Here is a 13,383-nt window from a genome sequence, read left to right as displayed (position 1 = left end):
TAGCTACCGCTTCCAAAGGAATATGTACTTCCACAAGGGTGGCAATTTTCCACCTGGATAATATTTAAAATTGGTTGTAACTTGTAACTGCCGATTTACCTACAATGATACAAAAGACAGCAAGCAATTATTGTGTTCTTTTTTGCATCGGTTATTCGGTTTCTAACATTATAATTATAGCCAAGTGATTGCATAATGCATACATTTGCGTGAAATCCGCTTGTGCGTGCATCATCTGATTCGGGAGTTATGGTTGAAACAGAATTCCAAAGTTACTCATGCAGAACGCACGCAGTTAGAAAGTACCAAAAGTCTCATTATCAACCGATACTATTCAGATTTTGCATGAAAACTACACACACATAACTATGAAGATAGCTTTCGCAAGTAAGTTTCCACCATTTTTTTCAGATTTCAAATAACTTGAGAAAATATTTGAAATTCGTTTTGAAATTTCAAAACCATGATGGAAACTTGGCGTAAAAACGATCTTCTCGCTAAACGTGCTTTGCCCGCAAAATTCAAAGAAGATCTGTTGGTACTGAAAACTTTTTGTATATCTCCATGCCTTTAAGCTTTTGGCTTTTTACTCAGCCTTTACTCTCCAACCGGATGTTGTGCGCACAAACAGTTTTCACACCGATGTATACATACCATTTGGCTACAGATTCATATAATGTCATAAAATAATACAAATAAGTGGCCGGAAAGGCGCGAAAGCGAAAGTTTTGTACAAGTGCATAAACTTGGGAGCATGTACAATACCGGCACGCTTCCCTGATAACGAATATACCAAGAACAACTACGTTTCAACCCAAATCATACAGCGGCGCGGTACATACGACAGTGAACATAAGTAGAGCATACCTAATCCCAGTTTATCCCATTTGCCAGACGGCAGCGCACTTCGCTGCCCATTTCAATAAATAATGTACCTATGCATAACTGCGAGAACAACACTGTGTATATACAGATTCGCGGTCATTAACCGTTTAACCGACAGCAGTGCCTTATAATTAGATAAGGCACATGCTTCTCGTGCTGCACTTCCGGCTGAATCAGGTCGACAGCAATCGGATGCCAGGACGCTGACAAGATACGATATGGTCACACGGCATGCGCATATTATGATATCGAGCATCTCCGAAACAGCCAGAGATTACTTTAATCGTCGGACTCCGGTTACGTATGCAGGAACGTCGGAATCGTTAGCAAAATAATCCCACTGCTGAGCGCTCTGTCACTAAAACTCTGTATAACAATATATTATATGCATCTCTGAAGCGTATAGTGAAGAGTGTCTCGCATTCTACAGATTACGGTTTCCATCATGCAGATGCATAATATTAATAATTCCACCAATACACCTTTACCAACTAATATATCCACGCCCTATTATGTTTCCGCGTGGGTTCTGCTTCCCCTGGTCAGCTTAATAATCTCCACGGTGATCACCAATCTGACCATCATCGCGACATTCCTAATCATCCCGTCGGTGCGCACCGTCTTCAACTACTACCTCTTCAACCTGGCCATCTCCGACTGCCTCACTGGCTCCGTGTCCATGACCCACTTTGCTCTGCTAACCGTTCTTCGCCACTGGCCGTTATCCCGTTGGCAATGCACCATCTGGGTGTACTTCGATTTCTTGGGTACCTCACAAACTCTGCTGACCATCACTATAATCGCCCTGGACCGATTATGGGCCATCTCCTGGCCGGTGTCCTACCGGCAGCGTCACACCGAGAAAAAATGCATCATTTTAATCTGCTTCAGCTGGATTTGGTCTAACTTAGTTATCGTGCCGAGTTTGGTTTACAATCGAATACATCGTACTTCCACCGACGAAAAAGAATGCTATTGGAGTATCGACGAACCGTACGCTAGTTCGCTATACGTGGCGATCTTCACACAGTGGCTGCCGTCGGCCGTCACGGTGTGCTGCTACGTGAAGACTTCGTGGAAACTGTGGAGTAAACACCGCGCGGCGTTGCGCATCCGCACGGCGGAAACGGCGCCGGATATCCGGGATGTGGTGCGGAAGAAGAAGCAGCGGCAGGCGTTCGGGTGGTTGTCGGCGCTGTTGGCCGCGCTGGTGCTGCAGTGGAGTCCGTGGTTCATCTACCGGATTCTGGATTTAAGCAGCAACTATGAAAGTAACGAATTCTATGAGGCGTCTTACTGGTTGCAGTATTCTCTATCCGCTGTCAATCCGTTTTTATTTATTCTGGGCAGCCTTGAGATGCATAACGGTATAAAGCTGTTGTTTCATAAAATTTGCAAGTTGAAATAACGGTCTCTTAATGCGGTTTGCCGTTTATTTTTTTTCAGATGATCATTTTTCCATCCGTTTAGTAAAAATCGTAGTTAGAATAAACTCGCAGTCCTCCCTGAGTTCAAATTACTCTGCGTAGTAAAACGGCATGTGCACGCATTGCGACATTACAGTGATATGTCACGACTGAGTTGAACTGATTATGTGAGAGAAGGTGGGACGAGGTGTCTAGCTACCGCTTCCAAAGGAATATGTACTTCCACAAGGGTGGCAATTTTCCACCTGGATAATATTTAAAATTGGTTGTAACTTGTAACTGCCGATTTACCTACAATGATACAAAAGACAGCAAGCAATTATTGTGTTCTTTTTTGCATCGGTTATTCGGTTTCTAACATTATAATTATAGCCAAGTGATTGCATAATGCATACATTTGCGTGAAATCCGCTTGTGCGTGCATCATCTGATTCGGGAGTTATGGTTGAAACAGAATTCCAAAGTTACTCATGCAGAACGCACGCAGTTAGAAAGTACCAAAAGTCTCATTATCAACCGATACTATTCAGATTTTGCATGAAAACTACACACACATAACTATGAAGATAGCTTTCGCAAGTAAGTTTCCACCATTTTTTTCAGATTTCAAATAACTTGAGAAAATATTTGAAATTCGTTTTGAAATTTCAAAACCATGATGGAAACTTGGCGTAAAAACGATCTTCTCGCTAAACGTGCTTTGCCCGCAAAATTCAAAGAAGATCTGTTGGTACTGAAAACTTTTTGTATATCTCCATGCCTTTAAGCTTTTGGCTTTTTACTCAGCCTTTACTCTCCAACCGGATGTTGTGCGCACAAACAGTTTTCACACCGATGTATACATACCATTTGGCTACAGATTCATATAATGTCATAAAATAATACAAATAAGTGGCCGGAAAGGCGCGAAAGCGAAAGTTTTTGTACAAGTGCATAAACTTGGGAGCATGTACAATACCGGCACGCTTCCCCTGATAACGAATATACCAAGAACAACTACGTTTCAACCCAAATCATACAGCGGCGCGGTACATACGACAGTGAACATAAGTAGAGCATACCTAATCCCAGTTTATCCCATTTGCCAGACGGCAGCGCACTTCGCTGCCCATTTCAATAAATAATGTACCTATGCATAACTGCGAGAACAACACTGTGTATATACAGATTCGCGGTCATTAACCGTTTAACCGACAGCAGTGCCTTATAATTAGATAAGGCACATGCTTCTCGTGCTGCACTTCCGGCTGAATCAGGTCGACAGCAATCGGATGCCAGGACGCTGACAAGATACGATATGGTCACACGGCATGCGCATATTATGATATCGAGCATCTCCGAAACAGCCAGAGATTACTTTAATCGTCGGACTCCGGTTACGTATGCAGGAACGTCGGAATCGTTAGCAAAATAATCCCACTGCTGAGCGCTCTGTCACTAAAACTCTGTATAACAATATATTATATGCATCTCTGAAGCGTATAGTGAAGAGTGTCTCGCATTCTACAGATTACGGTTTCCATCATGCAGATGCATAATATTAATAATTCCACCAATACACCTTTACCAACTAATATATCCACGCCCTATTATGTTTCCGCGTGGGTTCTGCTTCCCCTGGTCAGCTTAATAATCTCCACGGTGATCACCAATCTGACCATCATCGCGACATTCCTAATCATCCCGTCGGTGCGCACCGTCTTCAACTACTACCTCTTCAACCTGGCCATCTCCGACTGCCTCACTGGCTCCGTGTCCATGACCCACTTTGCTCTGCTAACCGTTCTTCGCCACTGGCCGTTATCCCGTTGGCAATGCACCATCTGGGTGTACTTCGATTTCTTGGGTACCTCACAAACTCTGCTGACCATCACTATAATCGCCCTGGACCGATTATGGGCCATCTCCTGGCCGGTGTCCTACCGGCAGCGTCACACCGAGAAAAAATGCATCATTTTAATCTGCTTCAGCTGGATTTGGTCTAACTTAGTTATCGTGCCGAGTTTGGTTTACAATCGAATACATCGTACTTCCACCGACGAAAAAGAATGCTATTGGAGTATCGACGAACCGTACGCTAGTTCGCTATACGTGGCGATCTTCACACAGTGGCTGCCGTCGGCCGTCACGGTGTGCTGCTACGTGAAGACTTCGTGGAAACTGTGGAGTAAACACCGCGCGGCGTTGCGCATCCGCACGGCGGAAACGGCGCCGGATATCCGGGATGTGGTGCGGAAGAAGAAGCAGCGCCAGGCGTTCGGGTTGTTGTCGGCACTGTTAGCCGCGCTAGTGTTGCAGTGGGGCCCGTGGTTTATCTACCAGATTATGGAATTAATCAGCGGATATGAGGATATCGAGTTTTATCTGGTGGCTTATTGGTTGGGATATTCGCTATCCGCGGTTAATCCGTTTTTATTTAATCTGGGCAGCATGGAAATGCATAACGGTTTAAAACTGCTTTCTGATAAAGTGTTTAAATTTAAATAACGGTTGGCTCAACTTGCCGGTTAAATTGTGAAGATGTCTAACCGCAGCGCAACACTACGAAAACAATACAATATTAATGCGGGAAGTGTGGCATGCCTGTACAATATATATATTTATATCATTTACGGTATATTAATTAGTGTTAATTCAAGAGATAACTGGAATAAAGCGCTATTTTTGGCACGTAAATACTCTGACGCTCGAAGCAAGAAGAAGTAACCTATGGAGGTGTTGATCGGTGTCTTTCGGCAAGTACATTAACCTGCGCATTAAATTGTCTAACAACCGGAACTACATGTCCGATTTTAGTGGATCCACTACAAATATAATAATATAGCTGGGAGCACATCGACAAACAGCTGGGCTTAAAACATTTTCCATCTGTATTTGTTGCACACGGCGGTACATCTTGTAGCGTGTGCATAAGTCGTTGTAGCTACACAGTTTTCTTTTACACGGAAGCTCCACGGCCTAGCATTTCCTAACCGGGCTAAGACGACAGATTTGCCCATCTTCACCTTGTAAGAACTGCTTGCGATGACTGCAACAGCAATGATTGCGACGGTTTTGACCGTTGCTCTTGTCGTTGGATACGGGGTAAGTTTAAATATACGCTGAGGTATTTAAATATTAGAAGACAAATGGAGACCGGTCGAATTTCTCGACTAAAACATTGTTGTACTGTTTAGAGCCGATTTTATTATAATGTACAAGTACCGAAAGTTATGGTACATTTGTCTGGGATGCCAAGCACTTAATTACTTGCAGCTAGCCGCACCATCACCGGCTCAAAAGTTGGCCTCCACTTCCCGGATGGTGGGCGAGCATAACGTGACCACCATGGTGATTCCCCACGGACAGTCCTACACCATCCAGTGTCCCAAAGTAGCCGCTCCCCCGAAAACCACCGCGGGAGGCAAAAGCCCCCGACGCTTAGCGCGCAGTGCGCCGAAACCGGCGTCGCCGTCCAAAAAACCGTCTTCCGGTTCACCGCCTTCGCAATCCGCCCAAGGGGGGTGCAATCCCCCCAAAGTGGAAGCGGATCCCACCAAGAGAGTACGCCTGGACAATGCGACGTACGCGAAGAAAGGCTGCGCGGCGGAGGACGTCACCAGCGCCATCTGGAACGCCTGCATCTCCGAAGACATGATGACGTGTGTCATCCGCGCCAATGATCCCTCGAAGAAGGCCGGGTGTCAGCAGCGGCCGTTGACTGTTGAATTTTCCTGTGCCGCGATGGAAACACGTAAGTTATTTGTATACAGGGAATGCGTTGATCGCGCCGCTAAATATTTCCTGTATTTTCTGCCGTCTTTTGGTGGAAACGGGGCGTTGCGACGGAACATGTTCAACATGGTGCTCAAATTCAGCGTGACAAAGTCGCAATGCCGCACTTCCGTCGGGTAACGAGAGAAACAGGGAACATTTAACTGCGCGGTTGAACGCTCTTATATGATTACTACGCTAAAATATTATACCGCTGTTTCGTTTATTTTGCAGCACAAATCGCATGTGGAATGGTCGTCAACAATATGTTTGATAAGTAGAGCGCCGTGTGTCCTTTTGGATGGCCAACCCAATGGCAAAGAAGAATGAACTGTAATCGGGTTGTTTTGGTTAGAGAATTCGGCGTTTATTTGTGTGCTGTTATTCGTCCGTGTCAGATTCATAAGGATCATTAAAGGAAAACGCAAACCTGTGTGCTGTCGTTAAATCGGAGCATTATTTACCGCAACCCATACGAGAGCCATTGCTTGCCAATGCTTTCTATTACGTGACGCACTGTTACACTTTTTACCGTATCTCTGCTACGCTTTCTCGTACGTACGTACACTGATATAAAAACGGTTTGTGCGCGCGGCTTTCGTTTCACGGTAGCAAGCGAGCGATCAAGGAGGAAGTAAATTTCTGTGGATTTTAACAAAACTCAGTTTTTTTTAACAAAACCTGCTTCAGCGAGCGCCTAGAAGAAGCTCCAAACCTGCATGCTCATACGTTATGTAAGAGAACGATAAGCGCCTGAAGGAGAAGCCAAAACGTTATCGAAGAAAAGAGAGTTATACAACATTACTGCTGCAAAAACGGCAACTACCAGAAATGTCTTGAGGCATTTTTGAGACCCAGGCCATAACGAGTAGTCGATATTGTTGTACTGCAAATTTACCGGCTCCATACGGAAAAAAGCATTTGTTTGTGTAGGGCGGGGAATTTTGTGTCTGGGTAGTTGCAGTTGCTTGCCTTGCTGGACACAGTTCATTGCGGTACCAAAATGCTGGCAGGAATCTTCGCCATTGCTCTCATTCCCGTGTTGGCCGTAAGTATACTTTCTAAAAATTGTTTTGCCATTTAGATTTTAGCGCATGTCAGTGCCGACTCGGTGGACTAAAAAGTAGATGCTTCGTTTTACCGCAGTCTGCGCAAATGCACGTTTTTCTGCTAGAAACAGTGGTGCTGGCGATTTATACGCATTTTGATGTGTTCCTATTGCAGACTGTTTGTTGATTTTATTCTTCAATTTTATTTTTCAATTAGCACTTTTCTACTAGTAATGTGGAAGATTGCAAATCTATGGGATTTACTATAGGCAGCCGCCGCACCGGAGGCCATGCCACTGACCATGGAGTTGCCGACGGTCTCCCTGTCACAGAATGTGGGCGGTCGCAACACGACCACCCAGACGATTCGGCACGGCCAATCGTACACGATCGTCTGCACCAAGGACACCGGCTCCGCTTCATCCAAGGGTTCCGTGCGCCGCCCAGCGCGCAGTGTCCAAAAACCGAAGCCGGCCGCGAAGTCTAATAACACCGCTAAGCCCTGCCCGACCACGCCCCTTCCCTCCGCCAACCCCCGGCGCGTCCGCCTGGAGAAGGCGGAGTATGTGCAGCGCGGTTGCCCCAAAATCGACGTGACGAAGGATGTCCTGCAGGCGTGCACGGCGGCTTCCCCGGATCTCTCCACGTGCACCGTGCGCGCCAACGATCCATCCAAAACCACCGGCTGCCAGAAACGCCCCCTGACCATCACCTTCTCCTGCAACGAAGTCCAAAGCGGTTAGTAGGAAATGAATGAAAAGTTTAATGTACTCTTGACGACAATGATACAAACGGTTTGGCTGGATAATAACGGATTAATACTTGTCTTTGCTTTCAGAACCGATTGTGTGCGGAATGATTGTCAACAATATGTTCGACAAATAAGCGCAGTCCACTGGACGATCAAGCAGGACATTAAATTCTGGCAATATTAACTTGCTTTTTTCGGTGGTTGCTTTTGTGACGCATTAGAAACGAACGTATGAGTGCGACTGCGTGATTTAACGAGAAGCTCGACAACAGTCCATATGAACAGCAAACCAGTCCTGGTGTGTGCGTGTGTGTTGCGTTTTCCTGTTGGTATCTCGGTAAAAATAAATGTCGGAATAAAGATCACAACGCGGCAAAATGTGCATTATCGCATTCGCACACCTTCTGATACGCTCACCAAAAAAGTGTTCTGTTGCTCGCTCATGACATCCGTTTTGCCTCACTAAACGGGTACCGAATACAAAACAGGCAATTTGGTCAGCAAAATTACATTCCTTGCACGTGATTCATGGCGTGTTTCTTGAAAGGGATAGAGCCAATGTTATTGTACACTAAGCAGTCTGTGTTTTGTTGCAGTATAGTTTGCATGATAAAGTTTAATCGGCCGAGAACTGTACTTTAGAAGACCACAGACAACCTGGTCTGCTATTCGTTACCGTACATACGAAAACGAAAAACGGTAGATGCAGTAATTGCTAATGTAGATACTGTAAACGGTGGATACCGTACATGTGCGTAGTAAATATTCTCGTACCAAGATCAACGTGACGAAGGATGTCCTGCAAGCGTGTACGGCGGCTTCCCCGGATCTCCCCACTTGCACGTTGCGCGCCAGCGAGCCGTCAAAAACCACCGGCTGCCAGAAACGCCCGCTGACCATTACCTTCTCCTGCGACGAAGTCAGGGAGGGTCAGTAAAAAACAAAAATTTTTAGACAATCTCAATGAAAATCACAAATGAACGGTTTGGCTGAATACTACTCTGTACAATGACGGATGCGGTTTCATTTCTGACTGACCAAAAATGATAGCACAAGCGCGAATGCTGGATTTCGTGAGAACCGGGACTGTGGTCCATAGCAACGAACAGAAGCTGTTTGCTCTGGTGGCTTTGTAAGGCGCGCTTCCTGTTGGTACCTTGCTAGGAATTAGGTCGGGATAAAAATCGACGCTTGGCAGAAGGTGTCTTACCTCGTTATGAACTTCACGCGCCTTGTTGACATGTTTGTTGAATATATAGCACAAGACCCACAACAGGTGCATGATTTACACTGCAACAAAACAAATATGAACCCCGATGCGGTTGCTCTTTACTTGAAAACCGAGACACAAATGTATCAATAAAACAAAACCATTACAAGCAAGCGAAAAAGCTAGACTTTATAACATCCAGATTCCATTTAGCTTTTCCGCTTCGCCATTTGTGCCCATAATTGAGGCCGCATTGCCTCGCTGTATCTCCAACGAGAGACGCTGTCGGAGAAATTCATGCGAGCGCTTTTCTCCAGAGTGGTCGCGTAGACGTTTTCCTAGCTCCTTGATAAGGGCGATAGCCGATGGTCCCCACGCCCCCATTGTGTCGAAAGCTATTGGGGCGAAGATGTATCGATCGTTCAAATTCGAGTAAAATCTGGATTTCTTTTCTTCTGCCTGGATAGCGGCCGCTCCCGCGCATTTGTCGAAGTGGATTTGAGATGGGAAGCAGCAAACAGTATCTACGCATGTAACATCCCATGCCAAGCACATTCCCCTTTTCCATGCGAAGGTTCCATGCGAAGGTTGCCGTCTGGACGTCGTTCGCTCGTGTGAGAGGTGCCGCGTGGTTCCAGTTTAGCTGGGATACCAGCCGAGACGAAGGCGCGGCGCCGCATACAATGCTGTTGAGAGCACCGTGCCGCGGGTGCCTGCCGGCCAAGAAAGGGCATGATAGCTTGGCCATCAACAGGCTTGTGACATTTCATACACTTATGTGGATCACGAATCGCAGCACCGAGTCTAACAAGCAGCGATTTTCGGAGAAGGTATTCTTGGGAATACGTGAAACATACCATTCTATAGAGAAAAATCGGCTGTATTTAGTACTATTTTTTAGAACGGGGTAAGTATTATCGCGTTAAGCCAGACACCGGCTTCCGGACTTGCCTGGGCAAGAAGGCGCGCTTTATTGATTTCGTCGTCTTGGAACACTTCGAGGAGAGTGGACAGGGGAAACGTTGCACAAAGGTAAATCCCATGTTTTCTGCAAGTTGCGAAAGCCAAGGTCAGGTAGTTCAGCTGGGCTAGCGTTGACCTTCCACAAATCCTGAGCTGCGGTGACCGATAAGTGGTATCAACCCCGTGTACCCGCAAGGAAACATTCACTTTCGCAGCACCTTTGTGCATTGCGTTGCGGCATTTATAAGCCAAATAATTTGTATAGAGTACATTCATATATTGTACATTCAGAATTGGCGTGAAAACCGTTTGTGCGCGCAACATCCGGTTGGGAAGTCGCAAATCTTCAGCTAATCTGTACACTTCTATACGCAAAACGCCAATGTACAACATAAGAAATACATAATGGAAATGCAAACGGTATATGCGCAAAAATATACACAATGTTTTGCTATTTCCAGTGTCCACTTACTTATTGGACAAGCGTAATTCCGGGTTACTTTCTTCAGTGCCACTTTAAGCATTCTAAATATTGGAACTATTTAGTAACAGCCAGGCACAATGGCGAGAACTCCGTACTGTCTACCCACTAGAATAAAAACTGTTATGTGCATGTGTGGCGTGTCTGGCACCACCTTCGCATGCATACGGTGTTTTCACGGTTATTCGGTGCACCGTTGTTGGTGATGATTTCTCACCTGCACGACTATCCTTTGAAAAACACAGCGTGACCTTTTCAACCTTTTAACGGAAATATTTTTGCCCAAAGCAAACATACTGTCAATCATGTGCATTCCGTTCCTGACAAGTCTGGAACGTGCGCACTTGCCGTGTGTGTACACAGCGTCGATTATCGATTGTGCGCGATATTCTTTGACTTAATTCAAAAAATCGTTGTGCGTGAAATGCTTATGTATGCAAAGCAGTTTGATGAACAGCATCTTCTATACACTGGGTGTAGCCATATAAGCATTACGGAAGAATGGATTAATGGGGCAACCTGCTCTTTGTGCGTAGCAGTCTTTGCAGGGGAAACTGTGCCGTACAATTATGCATTCCGCACCGCGGCACACAAAACTCTTGTGGCTGTACAACCTTTTCTGGTTTTGCTCCATGAGTTTAACCGGTTACTTTTATTATCCGATACCAGCCAAATCAAAAATCTTTAGAATTTCCTTCGTAACCCTTATAGCGGTCTACGTTATCCTGCAGTTTTTAGCCAACGTCACGGAGCAGTACGACAACCCGGTATCACCGTCCACTACGTCGGCCATGCTCCTGTCGTACCCGACATTTGTCGTGCCGTTTACGCGCTTATTCTGTGCCGTGCAGATGCTGTTGTCGAAAAAGCGTCTTCACCCAATGTTGCGAACATTCTGCCAATCGTTCGGTAAATATTTTAATTACGTTAACATCATCACGCTTTTTGCACTGGGATGCATTTTACTGGCAAACCCCATCTATGTGATAGTTCCCCAACGACGCAACGGAAGTGAGTCGTTCGTACGGGAAATTCCGTCTTCTTCGTCGTGGTTCGCGCGTTCGGATTTTGTAGTAAAATATTCGCGCGAATTCTTCACTGTTCGGTTTATATTAACCACGATCAGTTTAACCGGAATTCAGTGTGTGCATTGTTTTCTGATCGCGGTTCTGTTGGAACTGGGTTTGGGATGCCGAATCCTAACCCGAAGGATGAATACCGGCAAAAGTTTGTCGTTAGCCGAATTTCGCGCATGTCTAAACTGTCATTCTGATTTATGCGCTCTGATTCGCGCGTTGGATAGAGAGTTCATGTGGATCGGCGCCATGATATTTCTGGAGGATACGTTTTATTTTATGCGCTTAGCCGAGAACATCTGTGAGATCGTGTCTGTAGGAAATTATCCCGATGCTGTGGTGTGCATCAGTATTGGTATTATACTGGGAATGCTCGTGGCGCAGATGGTGGTCATTATCCATTTAACCGAGCAGGTATGCGCAGACGCTGTGCTTATAAAGTTGCGTTGTATTGCCACTTTCTACAGCTTCTTACTGGTTACCGGAATTACTCATGCAAACACTTATGTAAATTTAATTAGACACGGGCAAATTTCAAGTTTGGACATTTTTAAATTTATTTGTTTATTGAAATGAAATTAGGTTGAATTATGTATCTACAGTAACTATGTCCATATAAATCAAGCATACATCTTCTAATTGGTACTGTATTTATCTTTCTTGTTTAAATACTCATTAGCACACATTATCTTTTGTTGTTAAAAATAATACAGATTTAAAATAGGGTTTGTTAATTGGTCACATGTTTTTAACCGGCTTAGCGAAGCGACATCACAAGAAGCCATTATTCTACGATAGTACGACTTTCTGTAAGCAAATTTCCGAGTACCCTACTGGACACGGTATGCGGCATACCGTATGCCACCACGAGCCATTCATACAGATGCAACGGAATTAACGGCCCTTAGCAATTTAAATTGAAGATGTAAACTGTTAAAATCTAACACTACTTGCCTACACTAATCTAACACTAAATGATAACAATCAGAATAATTGCTGTAGCAGTATCTACACGGTTCTTAACCGTCGCATTACGATTTATGACGTGGCTGTCAACGGAACTTTACACACACGCATCGCATTAACAACCTCAACGCCACTAATCTTCTGCGTCATCAGTATCCCACACCGATAACATTCCCTCTTCTACCGTGTTTGGGCCTAATCCTTAGGAATGGCTTTGTGTCTTCCCTTTTGTAGAACGAAGAATTTCTCTTGGCTGTCAGATGTGCCGTCGCGGCAGACAGGTGCCCGGAAGGAGCGGTGTGCGCAGTGCAGAAACATCTGGCAGAATGTGAGACACGCCGCACTCGGATTACCATCGGCGGGATTGCCTTGTCGCGAGAGGTTGCCGTGACGGTAATGTAATTTCCTGACTGAGTATAGCACAGCACTCTGTGCAAGCTTATAAACTATTAAAATTCGCTTTTAACGCAGTCATCTCCATACACATAACGGTTACCCGTGACGCAGTATAGATACAGTAGCAGCTTAGTACGTACCTTAACATGTGTACTCGTACTTGCTATTTCTCTTTTGTGTTTGGATTTACTTTTGGTTTTTCTGCATGGATGCGCCGTGTCTACATAATTCCACGAGTTGCAGTACTTTGTACATCGTCAGTTTTCTCATTCGGAGTTCAGCAGTCTTCGGGGTTGGTAATAAATTTATCGTCGGAGATGTAGTTCTCGCTTCGTGCAGATACTTAGTCTTAGCTATGCCACACTGAGATTATCGGCTCATTCTGTGTCGTTGAGTAGGTCGGTAGCATCGATTATTACGGTAATT

At 45.1% G+C, this 13,383-nt stretch overlaps 3 protein-coding genes across 3 annotated transcripts; all 3 read left to right on the top strand.

The window, feature by feature from the left end:
- Positions 1-1,069: 1,069 nt before the first annotated feature.
- On the top strand, positions 1,070-2,365 carry LOC129598054 (muscarinic acetylcholine receptor M2-like). Its single transcript, XM_055495798.1, has one exon. It carries the CDS (start codon positions 1,331-1,333, stop codon positions 2,291-2,293), a length of 963 nt encoding a protein of 320 aa, XP_055351773.1. The 5' UTR covers positions 1,070-1,330; the 3' UTR covers positions 2,294-2,365.
- Positions 2,366-3,576: 1,211 nt separating this feature from the next.
- Positions 3,577-6,494, top strand: LOC129598045 (muscarinic acetylcholine receptor M2-like). The gene is made up of 3 exons (XM_055495788.1): positions 3,577-5,396; positions 5,568-6,045; positions 6,300-6,494. Exon 1 carries the CDS (start codon positions 3,837-3,839, stop codon positions 4,797-4,799), a length of 963 nt encoding a protein of 320 aa, XP_055351763.1. The 5' UTR covers positions 3,577-3,836; the 3' UTR covers positions 4,800-5,396; positions 5,568-6,045; positions 6,300-6,494.
- A 459-nt stretch (positions 6,495-6,953) lies between these two features.
- On the top strand, positions 6,954-8,233 carry LOC129598057 (uncharacterized). The gene is made up of 3 exons (XM_055495802.1): positions 6,954-7,113; positions 7,384-7,852; positions 7,953-8,233. Exons 1-3 carry the CDS (start codon positions 7,069-7,071, stop codon positions 7,997-7,999), a joined length of 561 nt encoding a protein of 186 aa, XP_055351777.1. The 5' UTR covers positions 6,954-7,068; the 3' UTR covers positions 8,000-8,233.
- The last annotated feature ends 5,150 nt before the right edge of the window (positions 8,234-13,383 follow it).

Source organism: Paramacrobiotus metropolitanus, unplaced genomic scaffold (genome assembly GCF_019649055.1).
Source record: "Paramacrobiotus metropolitanus isolate TYO unplaced genomic scaffold, Prichtersi_v1.0 Parri_scaffold0000113, whole genome shotgun sequence".
In the NCBI taxonomy this organism is placed as follows: Eukaryota; Metazoa; Tardigrada; class Eutardigrada; order Parachela; family Macrobiotidae; genus Paramacrobiotus; species Paramacrobiotus metropolitanus.
This window is presented reverse-complemented; position numbering and strand designations above follow the sequence as displayed.